We start from the raw sequence: 19,056 nt of genomic DNA, 5'->3' as shown, positions 1-19,056 counted from the left end.
CCTGTGGCATTTGTGTTAGCAAGAGATGTTGTCCACAAAGCGGGGCTAGGTGTGCCTGAACTCGGACTCTGTAGGGGACTCACTGAGCTATTGAGAGCATTCAACAGAGAATTTGGAGTAGTTGAGGTGTTGACAGACAGCGCTGTTGGACCTAAAAGGCCTGCCAAAAAATTACACGTGTGAATCTTTAGTTAAGTCTTGATAAAAGACATTCGTGCAAGTTTTTAAGTAGCAATAAAAATGAAAACAAGAAACAACCTGAGTAGCACCAGCATATACCTTACAGACAGATCTTAACATTACGCCTGATGTTAATTTGGTGCAAACAGCACACTTAAGCACCAGGATTCTTAACCTGGGAAATTTGAAAACTGTAGCACTCTTCATATCCATCTACTGGACTGTGTTGTAACATCAGTCTGAAATGACTGCTTTTCAAGCTTGCCATCCATTGTGTTACCTCCATCGCTTCTGACAGCTTGTTTCACAGAAGCATCACTTACAAAATAAGAAAGCAACCACGCTTCACAACCTTGCTTTCATTTCAAACAACAGCTTTTTTTCCTGAAAAACTCATGAACTGAATTACTACTTCTACAGTAAGAACTATTTAGATCCTTTTTGCAATTTCAGTACTGGTAGCAATCATCCTCCAAACACATTTCCTCAAACTAGCTCTCAATCTATGAAGTCAGTTCAGAATTATATTGAGATGAGATAAAACCCAATCTGAAGGCACAAAATGACACAACAAAAAAATTACAGCAGGAGCCATGTCAAAAACCACAGTCAAATGGCACAGTAACTTGCATGTGAGTGATCTTGACAAAAGCAGCAACAGAATTGCACAGCACCCCTGGATGGCAGACTGCAGGGTAGTCAGATGGTAACACTGAATTCTGGGGATCAGTGCCATTAAATTGGTCACAAAATTCTTGTTGAGTTATTCAGTCCTGTACTTGTTTGGTAATTGGGTCTTTGCAGAGCTTGAAGAAGGAAAAGTAATTCTAGTCCAGACTACCCATTCTTTCTATGAAATTATATCAGACAGGAAACCCAGATATTTCTGTCCTACACTTGATACTGGTAACTAAGGTCTAAAGTAACAGCCTGTGCTTCCATTAACTAAAGCAAGATATATCAATAAAGTAAAATACATACCAAGTCCAGTGAGCCCTAGTCCTGCTGAAGACAAGATATCCAAACCAGGACAAGACAGACCAACAGGACATGATACAGTAGAGGCATTTGATGCTATTGTGACTCCACTGCTTTCAAGTCCCAGAAGACATTTCCGTGCCTCATACATATTTAAGGCATTTCGTTCAACACTTTTTACAATCACAGACTGGAGGTAAAGACAGACACAGGAGCAAAACAAAAGGAAAGAAGAGGAAAACCAGTAATGAACAGCTATATAATGCATCTGCAACATGCGCAACCCTTAAATCTCCCCTAACAATAACATAGCAGCATAAGATAGCATGAGAAAACATCCATTAGCAATACTTAAATTCAGTGGCCTCAATGGTTAGGTTGGGAATTGAGTATGCATTCCACAAACAAAAAATGACAAAAGTATTTTCTGTCAATGGTTATCATTGTTGATTCTAAAAACAGGTAATTATTGAGCCTTGGTGGTATTTGGCATACCAATTCCAAAGTGCCCCAAGGCCTAGAAAAACAATCCAATAATTTAAGCCTCACACTCTTTTACCAGAGCTCTACATATCAAAGTAGACAATTTATATTAAAGCAGTCAAATTCCTAGTTGTCTATAAAAAGGCGTAGGTAACACCTGAAAAATTAAGGAACAACATAATTATTTGCCTCCTGTACATTCTCCTCACACTGCTTCTTGGTGTGGAGGACTGTGCGTATCCCTGCATGGAGATGTTGAATAGCTAACACTATTTAGATAATTATGTCTGCTGTAACAGTATGTACAATAGTACAGATAACAGTACTTCATATGCACATTTACCTGAGTATGTTGAGAATATCAATTCCCAGAAATAAACTGTAATTCTATTCGTTGTGTTGCTTTTTTCCCTTCAACTTCTCATGCAGACTTAAAACTTTCTCAAGCAATTCTGACTGCTAATGAACACTGCAATCATGTGGGAGGTGCATGATTCAAGGATTGTCTTTAAAACCAAGGTTGGGTCTTAATCAGATCTATTATTTCCCTCTTATTCTTTCCCCCTCACCTCAGTATTTCTATATAAGACCTCATCACTGTACTGGCAAATATTTAATGAATAGATTGAATTGTCATAAAGGAGAACTATCACAACATTTAAATTAATATTTCAAGCAGAAAATATGTATATATTTTGCAAGTTTACAATCCACTAAGACAGGAAGGAAAGGCACACATGTCAACTCAAAGGCTCCGAAAAGCTAGCATGAATGCCTAAAATGAATACATGAGCTTTTAACCAACCTTGCTTGGTTGCTTTGGCTTCGGCTTAATGCTTATGAAGACATCTAACTGCTCCATTAGCTGCGTTATAAATTGTGGTTCTACTTCAATTTCTTCCTTCATATCAAACATGAGCACAAGAGGAAGGCAACCCTGAAAAACAGATGTAAAAAATTTAAACATATGCTTTCCTCACATTAATGTTAGCAGTAAACTGAAATACATATAGGCTGCACACGTGCATAAGGATGTATTAAGTTCAGAACAAAAACCAAGGATGAAGTTTTAAGTAAAGCCACTTTATTGCCAACAAGAATGTAACCATAGCTTTTTACTCTTGGATTCTGAATTAACAGTTTGGTGGTGTAAGGATGAAATGATATATTGAATACGTTGATATCCAAGTCAGTGCATATATGCCCCATGTTAGCTACCTAGCTAAATTAAGAGTGTCTAGGCATGCAAATTCAGAAACAACTATTACATATCAAATCAGAGTAAGGCACTGTCAGAAGCAGTCCATGTTAAACTCAGCTTCAATAAGGGAAAACAAAAGAAGTCCACATTAAACTCAGCTTGGAATAATGGAAAACAATTCTAAACAATTGTCTCTGCAGTCACTGTGGTCTAATGTTCAACTTCCACTTTCCTTTTCCTATACTCAGTAGGTACATCAGGATTTTCCACTAGTATAGATGGCATCGCTGAAACCTTTCAAATACTAAGCTTCAAATTAAAAATAACTGAAAAAATACTCAACAAAAACAACCAGCCCTAAAAAACAACCAACCAAACAAGAAAAAAAAAATATGAAACAGATAAATGCAATGCATCCTTCTCAAGGTACCCAGGGACTATTAGATTGCTTGCAAATAACAACCATGTCAGTAGAAGACAAGTTCTACTTGTTGTAAAATTGGATTCACAGTGAAATAAATATTATACCACATGTATCAGGAAGAAAGTGAGTAAGAAAAGAGACATTTGACTAAGATAATGATAAAACCAAGGGGTTGGAGATGAGGGGAAGACAGAACAAAAATATTTTATCAAGACTCAAAGCTCTCTCACTCCGTCTACTGGTTAAAAGTCACTACATCTTCTTCCTTCCTTTTACAGTTGGCCTTCATCACTGCAATGATCATTGCCTTAATATGAATATTTCTCTGCAAGCAATATGCTCATGATTAGAAACAGACTAACAATGTTATCAGAGACCACACAACCAGAATTTACACATTAGATGGCCTTATCAATGATATTAGTTACTAGCTAATACTAAAGTTTCCATTCAGACATATTATTAAGCATCTACTGAAGAAGTAGCACTGCTACACTACATATGTCATAAACAAGGGTACATATTAAAGGCATATTGTCAACTCTGCAAACCTTTATGGCGTTTCTTTCCTTGGTGCAAGTGTCTAGATTCTTCTAGCTAGAAGATCCCTGAAAAATTGACCTTTGTTTTTATATCACATCTCCCCCATTCTATAGGGCACTTCTAAGGCCTGACTGTGAAACAGCATCAACTATTATTCTGGCTGAACCACAGCAGCTGGAAGGAGCCAGGAGCGAACGTGACCATGGGAAGAAGGCCAGCATGCAGATCCACCTCACAGAAAATTGCTCCAAAACATAGAAATTTGATTCCACTGGACTACATCAGAGAAGAAACTATCAAGAAAATAGTGCTTTAAATGAAGCTCAGAACGATTGCAGCTACTTAAATTTGTCAAATGACTTATAACTAAAGATAAGTGTTTATATCTGAGGCTGAAAAACACAGCTTCAGAACTGCAGCTAAGATTTTATCTGGTTAGTTGCTTCTTCCCTCAGCTTTTCAGTTGACTAAATAAGACAAGAGGACAACACAACAACACAGCACACAGCAATAACTCCTCCCCTCACCCTCCAGTCTGCCTTCCTTTCAGGAGCACACTTACCATAAATACAAATTGCTTATGCTGCATTAATATTGCCACAGCCTTTTTTCAAATCACGCTACCACAGATCACAAGTACTTTCAGTAACTACAAACACACACAAAACACCGACAAAATTAGAACAGTCAGCTGATTTAGCATTTTGCAATGTAATAAACCTTCTTTTCTAACACTGACTTACATTAGACCCATGTGAAAAGGGTACATTTTTTATTTTTCATTACTTAGCATTTTCATAAGCAAGTTTAACTGCAAGCATTTACCTACCATGAGATATTGCCTGGCAAGACAGACAGACTCAATTGTGCCCTGGAGGTAGACAGTGGATTTCTTCTGTGGGTTACTAGGGTCCGGGAAATGGATCTGAGCACCAGTCCTCTGCATGATATGTTTGATGTTACTGCCATTTCGACCCATCATAAAGAGATGATGCTGCGCTGCAATGTCTAATTGCGTGCTCACAGGAATTGCAGAAGCCAAGCTCCCAGCTAGGTGTTCTAGAAGCATGGCTGTTCCTTCCTGCAGGGGCAAACACAAAAAGCTGATGATACGCTGCTAACAGGAACACAAAAGTTGCATCAGACTGCACTTGGCATTCAAGATAAAGAAATTTGTTTTGATCAAAAACTCGATTTATAACAAACTTCACTATTTCCATTTCACGACAAAATGGAGAGTTTAGATGTCATCACTGCAGATAAACATTAAGACATCAAACTGATCTCAGTAGAACACCTGGGTCACATACAGCAATAACAAAATCAATTGAGACTTTATTGGGTAAGTACACTTGCAAAATTTATCTTTCAGTTTTGGCCTGTTACTCTCATGGGCTTGAGATACACCCTTATGAGACAATATTTATCTGTCACACTGACAGTCATTAATAAAAGCTTCTTAACTTTATCACAATAAATAAGCTCATGGTAGTTCCTTGTCTATTAAATTCACAACTCCCAATCCCAGCTTGGCAAAACAACTTAAACCATCAAGGCACATTTCAAAGTTAAATATTTGACTACACAGTAAGAAAACTGAAGTCCGGAAGGCTTTTTACTACTGCTTTTCTTTAAGATGTGGGCAGGATTAGGACACATTCCAGAATTGTTGCAAATCTAAAGAGGTACACAACAACAACAACAACATTACTTGATGATGTGCTGAGCTTTTAATCTTAAAAGTACCACATTTTCACACTTGATCTACAGCATTTAGTTTTTCAAGAATTAGTACTAAGATTTTAGAAGTGATTTTGCCATCACATGTGTGGATGAGAAAAGATATAACACTAACATAATACTTAGATATGTAAGTTACAAGTACATGTACAACATGCAGAAACGTCCTTAAGATGACATTACCTTCACAGCACTAGTATTATTTTGTGACCCTCTGACAATGACTGTAGCACCATACATTCGAGAGCGTTGTTTAAAGGAAACTGAAATGTTGTATGTCTGAGATATATGCTGAATTGTGTGAGAATTAGGATCAGGGATTGGTTGCAGAATTCCAGCAATAGGCAACTCAAACATGAGTACCAATGGAAGCAGCTCCTAAAACATTGAACAGATAATATTGAAAAACTAAGTCACGCTCAGTAAAATTAACACAATGCTATTACTGAATTACAACATATTGATCAGTTATAATTAAACTAATATAATACATCCATTTGACATTATCTGGAGATAAAAAGGCATTGCTTTTCTGAGGAATCAGGTTTTATGCTTTGTTTTGGTTTTTTGTTTGTTTGTTTTAATGGCAATTCTTTGTGCTTGTTCAAAATAATAGGAATTCTTAAAGTTATGTAGCAATCATAAAGCCAATTCATTACCTGTATTTATCCACACTGCTAACAGAACTCATATGTGAATATCCATAGAAAAGCTTCTGTTCTGCCACAGATAACTAGAGCTCTTAAATCAGGTACAAAGCTACATAATATTGCTTTCATGCCTTTGAAGACCCACATTGGTATAAGTAACACACCTGACCACAATTATTGCTGGGGGAAAAAAAGATCCCAATTTATTAGATTTGTTACCTATGCTATGATGCACGCAAATCAAAACTGGAAAGGGAAGACAGGAAGTGCTATGAGTGGAGAATGCAACCAAATTCCCCTATAATTTTAGCATTTCCATACACATAATAACAATAGTGGTCGCCTTTTAAATTATATTCACACAGGATGCCTGAACTTCTATAGGTCAACTGGGGAGCATAAATGAAGGTGCAATTTTAAACACAGTATGGGATACTTCACTTCCTTCTTACACAATATACAGTGTTCAGTGTCATCCATGAGTTAGTTAGAAAGTGAATAGTAAAATCTATATAAATGTCCTCTGTACATTACTCGTGGATACACTTGTTCATTCTATATTTCTTCTGTCAGAAGGCAGAGCCAAGCAACCCTAAGGACCTCACATCTACACGGCAATATTTTCCTTGCAGGTATTTTCAGAGGAGCAACACACTGAAATCAGCTATTACCCGAATTCTAACTCTTGCAGACTCCACTCCAGCTGGCTGTCCTGCTATTGACACCTGAAAGAGGAAAAATATAGAAAACACTGCATTACATTTTCAAGTGAGGCATTTTAATATTTATTAAAATATCAATGCTTTCTTTAAGAATCAACACTGAAGTGACATCCAGTAACATTCCTGCTGTTGTCTCAACTGTAGCTGAAGATTTAATCTCACTTTAAGATCTACCAGTGAATATTGCAGCAGCTTAGGCTATGCACACTTCAGTAACTAGAAGTTTATTAAATGATCATTACACTTTTATTAATATACAGGATTAAATACTGGAAATAGTATATACTCTATATGCTCAAAACTCCTAAGTATGTTTCTTTGAATGCTTCAAAAATGCTGTGTTTTGCTGAGAAGCCACTGGGATGCCCAAAAGAGATTCTAAGCACCAAGATGCAAGATGAGAAGGTTAGCATTACAGGAGACATCCAAAACATATATAATGATTTATTCTACTGAACTTGAACTCTTAGAATAGTACGTTTGTGTTTGCTGGGTATGCACCAACTCTCATTTCCACAAGCATAACAACATGAGTCTGAACCAACAATAAATTAACCACGACTCAATGAGGAGTTTACAAAAAAGAAAGGCTTTGCTTCTCCTAGTGCTGCTTTAGCAGAACGCTCACACTAAGTTGGTAACCTCTATACACTCAAAGTAATTTCAGCTTAAGAAAAAATTGAAGCGATTCATGAAGCAAAACAAATTGTTCTGTTTATAAAGCTTTCTTTTAGGAACTCCTGTGCTTTCTACAGTGTAAATAACAAATAATAATTCTCTGAACTTGAATTCCACTCCTCTCCAAAAGAAAATTAAAAAAAGGTAATTGGAAAAAAGCATAGAACTGTTTCATACTGATACAAAGATTTGCTCAGAGAAACTGTGGATGCCCCACATGCCCCATATCCTTGGAAGCATTCAAGGTCAGGCTAGAGTGGGCTTTGGGCAACCAGATCTAGTGAAAGTCATCTCCACCTTGACAGGAAAACTGGAAGTGGACGGGCTTTAAGACCTCTTCCAAGCCAAACCATTCTACAGTTCTAAGATATTCTAATGATCTACGATATAAGTTAGCTAGAATTCAGTAGTTAGAATAGAATTATACATACTTGATTGCTTTTCTCTGCTTGATTATTCCTATTTGAGTCTGGAAAATGGATATGGCATCCTGTTTCCTCCATCACTTTTTTAATATTATTGCCACCTTTCCCTATCACATGAGAATGTTCTGTATGTGAAACATCCATCTTCAAGGTTACCCGATTGCTCTGGAAATGAAGCAGCCATGATTAGATATGTTAAGAGCAGAACCTGAGTGTTCTAGAGTACTGGAGTTAAAAGAATGACACTAAAAATTGCTTCTTAAAGCATTTTTGTAGTGGCTTCCATTCAGATAAAACACTTAAATATGGAAAATGGCTATTAGTATTTTCTAATACAGAAATAACGTGTAAATAAAATTAGGCCTTCAGAAGACCAATTTTTTTCCCGGTACTTCATCATTTAAAATGCACAAACATTGTCTACAGCTTTTCTTAACAGTTAACAGTTGCTAACATTGTTTACAGCTATAAAAAACAACATTGCTTATCACTGGAGAGCTCCTTCTGGCTGGGTGTCTAAGAGAACGAAAAGCTGGCATACAACTAAGCAGAAGCTCCATACATTTACATATAAATTTGCTACTAGATGAGATTAAAGTCTGATAAAAGTATAAAAACTCTTGGCCTGATTCTAGAAATGTTAAAAAGTCTGGTCCAGATGTTTCAGAGTATAAAGACATAATAATAGCTAAAAACAGAAGTATGTAAGTGCTCTTAAAATTAATCGATGCACATTTTCAACTTCAGACAGATCTGTATTGATACATTTGAGAATATGAACTAATACATCTACCGGCATCACCTTTGAATCTACAGCATAACAACGCAATTATGATGTCTTTTTGGTACAAGACACCCATAGGTGAATAGTCGTATGGCTTCAGAAGTCAAATAACCATGAAACAGGAGGAACAGATATGAAACACTTAGAACTGCATATGTACAGACATTTCCTAAATGCCACAGACATAGAGAAATGGTTACAACGAGGATTTTCACAGAATTTTACATTTACTGAAGGGGCCACAATCTACTGTTTGCAATGAGGTAGTACTTCAGGTGTTCAAGTTTAAAAACCAACCAAACCAATGAAGAAACAAGGCACGGTCACATGGCTGGCTGGGAAAATTATTTCTAGAGAGTTCAGGTACGAACAGGTGCTTCGTCTAAGTCTTCTCCTGTTGCATTTATTCATTGTTTTTGTACACATCATAAGTCTACACCTAGAAAAACTTCTTTTTGTTTCTATTTACATAAGCACATTTATAAAGATCCATTTCACAACAGAATTACAGGATTAAGGTCTGAAAGTAAATCTTTCCTTACTTTTGTATCCAGGACTGACATGATTTTCTCTTTAGCTTCTTTAACATTTTCCTTTTTTCCAGAGACTTTAATATGAGGATCTATAAAATAAATAAATAGTTTTGAGGAAAAAGAAAACCAATATCTACCAAACTTCTGTCACTGATTAAACGATAACAGTCTGAAAAAAGCATTTTCAAAGCTTCCAACATTATTTTTACCCACTTCCTACAATTCATTGAGCAGCTGCACCATCAACATTCAGGATTCAGCTAAAATCAAATGTATTATTCAGTCCATTCACTGAGGAGGTCAGGATCACCCGATGAGTTTATTAAACACTGTAACCTACTTACAATAAATAGAAATCACATGCCAGATGCGACTTCTCAGTATTAAAAATAATACCTGTGATACAGTTATGTAGCTAAGAAACCACATCTTAAAAAGAAAGATTAAGACAGGGCAAAGAGAAAGCTCTTAGCCTGCCTCGGTCAAGCTTCTCACAATGAACACATCAAAGGGGGGCAACTGATATCAACACCCAACCCTCAGCATCACTTCATTATTTGATTTCTACAAATGTCCTCTGCTGTCTTAAAATGGCAATAAAAAATAAAGGTGCCTCCACCAGAAGCAGATTTCTAATTGAATTCATCAGATCAAATTTAAATAGCTCCATTAAATAATAAATAAATCAAATCTTTAAAGTGTTCAGTACATTCACTCGCTATTAACCTAGATACTCAAAACTTACATCAGCTGATTGAAGCTTTTGCCCCTTGAAACGTAAAAAAGCAAACTAATTTGCATTATAATTTTCAAACCATTGTCCTTACGAAGTCTACTTTGTTCTGCTGAGCTAAGAGGCAGAGTATCATTGAAGTATCACACACACGGAAGTGTGAAAACCACACATTAGATGGTTTAGCAGCACCACCTGGTGTCCAGAAGCATAAAGTACCAATGCAATCTAAAATACTTTCCAAACATGAGGCAAACACCACCACCCAAATATTTAAGCCTCAGAAACACAGGCTTCATCCTGCAGGTGATGGCAGGCATGTTTCTCTTCCCCTCATGTTGGAATAAATTTGAAGGAAAAATAGGAAGCGCTTTACTCCTGGTATAGAATGAACCGTCCTCGAAACAACCCTATATCCTCTTCTGGTTAATTAATGCTAAAGTTGGCTAATTCATTAGGCTAAACTGCTATAGACAGTAAACAAATTAAAGGTGAATGTGTTTTCCGTGGCAGGAGAAAATAGCGTAAGACAACACGTCTGCTTTTGTCATCATCTCAGCAACAGAAATATTTCATTAGTACACAAACGCCAAATAATACAACTTAACGTTGTCAACCTGTTGTATTCAGTTGAGAAGTGAATATGTTTTAGTCATGCCTGAATACTCTTTTTCCAGCAATAAAAACCCCCTGGTGTATTACCACTGGGAAGTTTGAACGCATTCAGCTGGGAACACAAATGTTGAAGGAACAGAAGATTCACTGCCAAGCGTCATGAAAGGCAAGAAAAATGTGGCATTTTGAGATCTAAGAAACAGACACATTTCTTTAAAGAAAAACAAACATTGCAGCTGCTAGAACATGCTATGTGCATAGAACCTAAGAGAGGCCCTGAAAATTTGCTGCTTCAGCCTTTTCACAACAAAGTAAGAAAAACCAAAATAGTCTAAAGGGACTTTTTTATTTATTCTGCTTTAAGTTGACAGTAAGCCATGTGGTTCTAATGCGTTTAAGCTGTGAGTGCTATTTGAAGTGAATGGCGCAGGCTGAAATTCCCAGAAGCAGATTCTAGCACACGATGTGTGCTCCAAGTGCTCAGTAGAGGCAACCAGGAAAAACACAAAGCCAAAAGGAAAAACAATTCAGGGTTGATTTTCACATATTTGTAAACATAGTATTTCAATAGCCATTTAGTCACAAGCATGAAAAATATCTGGAATCACAGCTGGCATCCCATAGCTCTTAGTACCAATGACAAGTACTGCTGCTCATGCAGAGAAGGAGGTATATTTCAGGTCATGCACTCTCTCCCTCATTCATCTCACTTGGATCCCTTTCTTGTTGATACTTACAGCTTCAGAAATAAGCCATTCTGTATTGCTGCACTTCACTTTTCTTTGCTTTTAGAGGAAAAAAAGCTCAATTCCTCACTCTGAGAAACAAAAAGAACCCAGAGTTGTCAGTGACAAATCTAGAATACGCTATGAAATGTTTCAAAAGCAGCCTTAAGTACTCTCTCCTCATTTGACTCCATCTCAGAGCCACAGTGGTTGGAAATGGATATGAAGCAACTTGTTTTTAAGTTACCAGAATTCCCACTTAGAGGCTTACTCACTCCTTCAAGGAAAAGCAGTTTAGATAGGACACTTCAGACAAAACCTTGCATTAAAAAAAACCAAAAAACACCAGGCACACAAAACCACAAACACACATGCACAAAACAAAAACAAGCAAACAAAAGCTAAGTTCAACCAATAGACATTGAACTCAATGAATGAGCTGACTGCACTGGAAGGATGTAGGGCTGTCAGGTAAACCAGCAGATACCCACACAATATCAAAGCAATGTGCAAAACCAGGTCACCACTTCAGGAATGGATTAAAAATTCAGAGGAGCAATTGAATTAGGCAGCCTAATTTTCTGTGTATTACAGACACACACTTCTTAAATATACCTCTCCAGAGAATCAAACTGTTGCTTTGCAGTTCCCCTGTAAAATGTGGAGAAGTGGGAAATTTTCTACTCTAATGATTCATCAGATTCAGCCTCCAAAATCTGTACCTGCTTTGTCACTTTCTTTACTTCTACACAGTTCTTGTTCTTTTTTTTCCCTCCTGTCCTGCTATTAAAGTGACAGCAATTTCCTCCAGGTAAGGTACATACATGCAATCAAGCCACTATCAGTATATATATCAGTATATATGTATACATATGAGTATGTGTATAAATATTCGGAGCCAAATCTGAAATCCTACTTGCCTATCAAATTCCAAAGGAAAATGATAAGTTGCTTTTTTTTTTTTGCCCCTGTCTAAACTGTACATTATAAAAGTAAAGGTCTTCCTACTTCAGTTAGGAAACATACAACAGGCTTACCAGTGGGTAAGCAAAAGGCAAGTTCTTCCCAAGCTTCTTGCAAGCCTCCTGCAGACCAGGCTGCATTTGTCCTTAAAAGACTATATGCCAACAGACACCATCTGCCACTAAAGAAATAGGCATTCACTCACAATTTCAGTTTTTTTGTTAATCTAGACTATTTCCTGCTTAAGTCTGACATCAAATGGTAACCAATAATTGTTTTCAAGGTTTATATCACTGAATAGGATTAAAAGAGCATGTTCTATTCTTGATGCATCGATACAGGAAGGTAATTAAAACTGTTGACTTGGGCTTCCTAAGCATTTTCTGTATTTTCTGTTCCAACTATAAGGAAAAAAGCACCTTAAAAAACCTTGTTCCACTACTTTTTAGCAGCATAAACAAAAGATCTGGTCAAAAATCAGTTGTGCCAAGTGATGTCTGTTGGCTGCTGCATTTACATTAGGTAAGGCTGAACAAAACTTTTCCATGCTACTTACTTTTTCTGAAGTGCAACTGTCCATTCCTTGGCACTTAGCAATTTATTTTTAATTTTTCTTGAAATAAGTTTTACAATCTCACCTCTAGTGAAACAAAAGAAATATTTCTCAGGCCAAGCTCTGTATTTACCATTTGAAACACCCACACGCTATGAGCACAGCAATGCATTCTCATCGGACAAAGTCCCAAATAAGATGATTAACGCTGCTTTGAGTGAGAAAAGCATCAACAGGCAGAAAGGTCTGGCAGGTGTAACATATCAGGACAGCTCCTGTCAGTATCCAGATGAACCCAAACCCCTCACACCACCTGCACACGTTCTTAATGTAAGAAAGCCCACTTCCTAAGTAAGCTTCCAGTAGAACTGGCTCTGCAAGATAGGAATACAGCAAGGCCATTCTCTTCCAGATGACAGTTGGGTCAGATCATGAAGACACTAATTATTTCATCCTAAAGAACAAGGGTTTTCTACTTAATTTTACTAAAACAGTCCTCCTACACTTACTGCCCCCCCCCCCCCCCCCTCGAGGCTTCTGAATTCAATCAAGATTGAATTCCATACTTAGCAGCTCCCTTGACTGGAAGCGTATTTTAAATGTGTAATTACAGCAAAGAACAGATGCTTATTTTGAAAGAAGGAATGAGATACTGAATCTTTATGAGCTACTTGCTACAAAGACTAAAGGCTTCAGGAAAACCTGTATGCCAAAAGCAAATATGGCTGTGCACCATCAGAAGCTGGAGAAGATTGTGACTTAAACAACATTTAACGTCTTGCAAGAAGTGGAAAACTTCATTGTACCATCATTTATCTCATAATCTGCTTTGAGATGGAGCATCTTTCCTAAGAATGAAAAAGATGCGACTTACTTTAACAGTTTGGTTTCCTTTGAGCATAGGGGAATGTTGATATAAAATAGAAAGCTCAAGTTGCACAACAGAAAACATTGGATGTTTTTCTCAACAGTCCACATTTTGCCAGACTCCTGCCTTGAAGTGGCCTTTTATTGCTCCTCTCCTCAAATTCCTCACTCCATACTTTGGCAGCTTTTCCACCTCCTCTGTCTTTGTCCACAGCTCTACCAGCAAGCTTCCAGCTTTTTCGCTACTATTGTGTGCAGCCCTTCTGTAAACAAAATAAAACTCCTCCAAGCAAAACCATGTTTGTGCCACTGCAAATGAATCTACACTAACTTCTGCCAGGAAAGAAATACTTCAAATAATTAGACATTTAACTTGCAGGCATCCACTGTAAATCAGAGATTACATTTAATGGGCAAGTTCTTTAGACCACAGTTACGCATCAAGCTTGTTTACACGAAGAACGGGCTCAACTTACATTGCAGAAACACCACGACACTAAAATTAGCTAGACGACTGGGCAACACAAGGGCAGATGACAGTCATTCTCAGTAAGAAGCTAAATAAGATGCGGATAGCCCATGTGTATACAATTGCATCTGAGCTACTCAAAGAAAAAGACAACAGATGTAGCATTTTTAAGGACAAGTTATGAAAAGACAAGTTACGAAACTATCAGCTGAAAAGGTATTAAAAACTCAAGAAGCTATACCAAAAAGCCAAACAAACGCATGCTCAACAGAAAGAACAGTATTCACTCTACAGCAACAAGACAAAACATGTCTATAAAACACTGAATTAATCAGAAAAAGTCGAGCAGAAATTAGTATTAATGCAGAAAAGAGGTAATTAGATTGAAACAAAGAAATATTATTTAATAATATAAGAAATATTGTGTACACTGTTGCTAAAGTGGATATTCACTGACCAGCTGAGCCAGTTTGAGGTTTGATGCCAGTACCTAATATAAACTTGAAACAGGCTCAGTCTAGTTCCATGGAGAAAAAGCAGTAAGGCATGCAAGAAATACAAGCAGCAAATGCAAGCAATTAAGGGCATATGCAAATTTACTCGATGAAGTGAGAAAAGAAATTTGTCATTTGGGCACTTTTTGCTGTTGGCTCATCAGTTCAGAAGCATTCTCAGCCTTCTCTCAAAAACACCTCAGTGCATTCACTTATCTCCCTGGCATTTAAATCACAGAAGAAAGAAGCTACTTGTATTGAGGCAGAACTCGGTGGGTCATTTCCTAGCACAGCCTTCCCCTCTGTCCTCACAGCTATCACTGAATGCCATGGGTCTGAGTCTCTTCTTGTTTATTATTTATTTCCCTCACATAGTTTAAATTAGACTGCAGCATTGTCATATCAGAAAAACATTCTAGCTGGCTAAGTAGGAATCATCAAAAGCCCAGCCAAAGCACCACAAAACTCAATATGGGCTGCAAGCAATTAAGTGTCTTCAAAGTAGACGTATCCTAAGGCTCAGGGCATTCTGGAGGATCTATTTGTTGTGGATGAACAGATGATTAAGAAATGCTCTTGTGAAAAGCTAGAACCACCACCCATATGTATGCATGCCCTTGAGAGGCTCTTCTCAATATATATATCATACATATATTTTGACTCTCGTCCTTCCCTCTTACAAGCATTTAACTCTAAACCTTCTAAAGAAGAGCTCGCGTTCTACTCAGAATGACAAGGAAGGTGGAAAGCTGTTGTCACAGCTTCAGGGAAAGCAGTTCTCATGCAACCCTTGACTCATTTTGGTTACTGCTATTTAGTCACCTGAGGAATGCTAGATATCAGAGCATCACCTTTCAGTCCTACACACTGTAACTATGTATGGTGGTGAAGCCTACCATCTTCTCCTTACTTCTCTCCAGCATTTAAAAAGAAGTACACATACATACCTACACAAACGTGTACATGGATGGGTCCACATAACTGATTCCTGAATCAGAGACTGGGTAAAACAACAGTGACACCATCTTTCTCCCCAAAAGCAAAGAACTCAAGAAACACTGCAACATTTGGTAGACCTGATAAATGAAACCTTGCTCCTCCGATTTCATGGAATATAGAAGGGAGTTTAAAAGATGACCTCAAAAATGTTAATGGGCTACTTCAGGTAAAAGCTGTTTGACGTCATCTCATAAATGAATAAAACCAGGTGCATACATACATCAAACCACCAGCTGAATCCTACATTCTCATCTTCTCGCAGCCTTGAACATGTCACTGCAGAACACCAGAAATATAATTCCAGGCCTTCTAAACTTTTATAACAATTAGCCAGAAATATTAGAAAAGCTTAAAAATTGATTACCTGTAAAATTTATTATTTTTGGAGTAAAGCATTGATGACTGGATTTCGGATCCAGTGACAGAGGAAAAGACTTCTCTGAAAGTACAAGCAAGGAGACAAGACAAGGGAGAGATAACAGAAGGCATGGCAAATCGAACAGAAAAGTAATCAGATTTGAAGGGAGAAGGGGAAGGCCAAGGTGGAGAAGAATAAAACCTGAAAAGAAGAAATAAGAATGAATTAATTGTGGTCACATGAAGAGTTCCACTTCAGATACACAGTTTTCAGAGCACTTCTCCTATTATTAGCTTAGATCCTTTTACCTTTTTTTAAATATCACCATTAGAGACATTTCATAAATGCACCCAGACACTAGAAGGTATATCATCAACACTGCTACTCTCTGGATGGTTCTTCTTCAGCCTCACCCTTAAGAGCCACCTCAAGCAAGGCAGTCCTTAGCATGACACAAAGTCTCTTATGTCTTGAGTATCAAAAACACACAAATGAATTAATAGTTCATTAATATTCCATCGCCAAAGCTCAAATGCAGAACAACAATGCATGGGAAAGAGAATAAGAAAGAATGGGAGGAAAAAAAAAAAACGTATTACAAGAATAGTAATAGATGACAAATTCCTGTGACAACTAACACCATTGTGTCTTCACTGCACACATACTCAAATTCAAGACTACAACTTTGATGCATAAGCCTGGAGATAATTATGTATTATACACACATACTACTCAAAAAAAGTCATTGTAGCTGTTCTTTGCGAAATAAAAGGAAAAAGAAAACCATCACAGAATTTGATGCAGCCACCTAAACATATGCCTTAAGTACTGCCTTCATTGCAAATTGCCCTGCATCCAAATCCAAGATGCATAATTTACATCTTCATGCCTCCTGATTACAGATGCTCCTTTTAATGCCTTATTGCTCTAACTGCATCCTACTGCGTAAGTTGTATCCTATACAGCGATGGGAATAACTTATTAGCACCAACCATGTGGCTGGAACAGGTGGATGCAACTAGCCTTTCAGTAAAGAATACTGCACTGAGAATACCTGTGTGAACAGAGCAAACAACAGTCAATCTGAGAATGAATAGGAAACAAACACCTATCAGAAAGACAGGAACAGCATGGTTCTTGACACTGCATTAGGCACTTGATTAAAGACAAAGGTAATTAAGGATACCTTTCTTGGTTACCAATTACAAATACTTTTTGTTGTTGTTGTTGTTGTCTTTCTCTGCTTTACTACGGTAGTTCCACTAAGTGAAAAGGGAAAAAAATTCCTTTCCTGGATAATGCAGTTTTAAGAAGTGTTTTTTATCATTTGTGTTCCTAATGAACAATGCTAAGGCAGTTGTTTTCTTCCCTTAAGAGAACAGTGCCAAGTACAATACAGAAACATGTGAACAATCTTCTTGACAGCTTAACTAAGTAGCAACAGCTACGTGGAAATGGTTTGGATCAATCTGCTCTGCATCAGTTCTGTACATCTGTCTATCTCCAGTGTAAGATCAATTGTAAAATCCACACCTGAAAATTCCAACTCCTACTGAGCAGCCACGTGATGTGAATGCCCCAAATCTGAGTTCAAATAGAACCATGGGGACGATACAGACGAGCAGTCACTCTCAGAGCACACCGCCAAGTACAGAAAAGCCTAGAAATCTAAGAACGTTGCATCAGTTAATTCCAGTTTTATTAGCAGAACAGATAGCAACAAATGTGCATTCAGGTAATTTAATTACAAGGATATGAATTTGTATTGCTGCATTCCAGGGCCAGAAGTTTTAGTTTTACTGCCATTCCTGCCAAGTGCTCTCACTGGATGAGCCCCTTGATAATTCCTGTCATAACTGCGCTTGTATTTTGGCTCTGCCTTATCTACTTGAGTATAAGCAAACCACTCTTCTTTACAGAACACACAACAAGCCCTGATCAAAAGCAGAAAAGCTTACAACTTTGTTCCTACTTCTCATGAGGAATGATAAGAACTGAAGTCATTATTTTTTTATTTTTCTGGCCTTCCCCTTCTATACCATTCCCACCTGCTACCTTGCTCACTACTTCAAGTGTTCCCTTAAATCATTCACAAACGTGACGAGACAGTATTGCGTTTTTCTCTAAGCTAATACTAATCTGTCATTTCCTAGCTCGGTGCAGAAGCAGCACAAGCACTGAGCACAGAAGACTCAACAGTTTCCCCACAAACAAGTTAAGTCTTCAGCAAATATGACTTGCTTTTCCAGGTTTCTCAGCTCTCACCTGTGCTGCATGCAAAGCAGGGAGAATTATCTGGTTTGTCTGCCTTTGGAAATGGTAGCAAGCTGAAAGCTCACATAAATAACTCCAGTAAATGAACCCTGTGCTGCCAGCTGCTGGCACGCGGGATGCTGTGAATTTGTGCATGTCAAACGGCTCCAATTGAAGAGAATCAACTCCTGCAGCCAAATTTTTGCGTGGCCTGGGACAGTCGCCTCACTCATTGCAAAACAGGGAGGAGACACCCACGCCTGGGTCAGCACCTCCAGAAACGAACAGACATGAAGGAATGGTCATCTAAACACAACTACTCTTCAATTTTTAAACTACACAATTACAAAGTTAGGGAATTTTTCTTCAAAATATGAGAATCAGTTTGCAGTGATAATTTCTCATCTATGGAGAAAGTTAACAGAAAGCAGATGCAGCTCATAACACAGAGCCTGCAGTACATGTTGTAATTAATCTGGTATTTCAAACAATAAACAGTGTCAGCAAGAAATTTGCTTTAAATCTTGAAGTCAATTATGTATTGATAGCCTTAGCAACACACTCAGGAAAACATTTACCCCTTTTCAAAGCCTTGTGAAGATGATCCCTAGTTAAATGACTGTCCAACAGGTAGCCTGTTGGTTAATTAGGAAACTTCACAGGGAGTGAATACATCAAGACTACAA

General features: G+C 37.6%; 1 protein-coding gene across 4 annotated transcripts in view; it reads right to left on the bottom strand.

The window, feature by feature from the left end:
* BICC1 (BicC family RNA binding protein 1) overlaps positions 1-19,056 on the bottom strand; it is a 96,338-nt gene that overhangs the window by 15,764 nt on the left and 61,518 nt on the right. For all 4 annotated transcript variants that reach the window (XM_072340830.1, XM_072340831.1, XM_072340832.1 and 1 more), the window contains 8 exons: positions 9,351-9,430; positions 8,031-8,189; positions 6,871-6,924; positions 5,733-5,927; positions 4,639-4,890; positions 2,447-2,578; positions 1,162-1,348; positions 2-160 (listed from right to left, as the gene is read on the bottom strand). In XM_072340830.1, coding sequence (XP_072196931.1) covers positions 2-160; positions 1,162-1,348; positions 2,447-2,578; positions 4,639-4,890; positions 5,733-5,927; positions 6,871-6,924; positions 8,031-8,189; positions 9,351-9,430 — 1,218 coding nt within the window. The remainder of the gene's footprint in view (position 1; positions 161-1,161; positions 1,349-2,446; positions 2,579-4,638; positions 4,891-5,732; positions 5,928-6,870; positions 6,925-8,030; positions 8,190-9,350; positions 9,431-19,056) is intronic.

This window comes from Excalfactoria chinensis, chromosome 6 (assembly GCF_039878825.1).
Source record: "Excalfactoria chinensis isolate bCotChi1 chromosome 6, bCotChi1.hap2, whole genome shotgun sequence".
In the NCBI taxonomy this organism is placed as follows: Eukaryota; Metazoa; Chordata; class Aves; order Galliformes; family Phasianidae; genus Excalfactoria; species Excalfactoria chinensis.
Note: the sequence above shows the minus strand (reverse complement) of the source record. Positions and strands in the feature narration are given on the sequence as shown.